Raw genomic sequence first — 340 nt, forward strand, 5'->3', positions numbered from 1 at the left:
CAGGGTGGGCGTGGTGGGGGCCCCCGCCGTTGTTCAGCGAGCACTGGTCTGTGGAGAGAGGACGTGGCCTCAGGTCCCGTCCCGCCCCGGGCCAGCGGTGCTGCCACGTCCCCGCACCCAGCTCTGCACTCACCACAGAGCTCGCCCTCGTCGGAGCCGTCCCCGCAGTCGTCGGAGCCGTCGCAGAGCTTCTCGGGGGGCAGGCAGATGGAGGTGTTGTTGGCGCAGGTGTGGGAGGGGGGTTTGCACACCAGCGACTCGCAGTTCTCCTCGTCCGAGTTGTCCTCGCAGTCGCTGTCCCCGTCGCAGACCCAGGCCTTGCTGATGCAGCGGGCTGCCC

General features: G+C 70.0%; 1 protein-coding gene across 1 annotated transcript in view; it reads right to left on the bottom strand.

Moving 5' to 3' along the window:
• Positions 1-294, bottom strand: part of LRP1 (low density lipoprotein receptor-related protein 1) — a gene marked incomplete at its 5' end in the record, with an annotated part of 10,283 nt that extends 9,989 nt beyond the window's left edge. Inside the window, one exon of the mRNA XM_008941047.1 lies at positions 118-294. Within this exon, the coding sequence (XP_008939295.1) occupies positions 118-294 (177 nt within the window). The remainder of the gene's footprint in view (positions 1-117) is intronic.
• Between the last annotated feature and the right edge of the window lie 46 nt (positions 295-340).

Source organism: Merops nubicus, unplaced genomic scaffold (genome assembly GCF_000691845.1).
Source record: "Merops nubicus isolate BGI_N331 unplaced genomic scaffold, ASM69184v1 scaffold32025, whole genome shotgun sequence".
Classification (NCBI taxonomy): domain Eukaryota; kingdom Metazoa; phylum Chordata; class Aves; order Coraciiformes; family Meropidae; genus Merops; species Merops nubicus.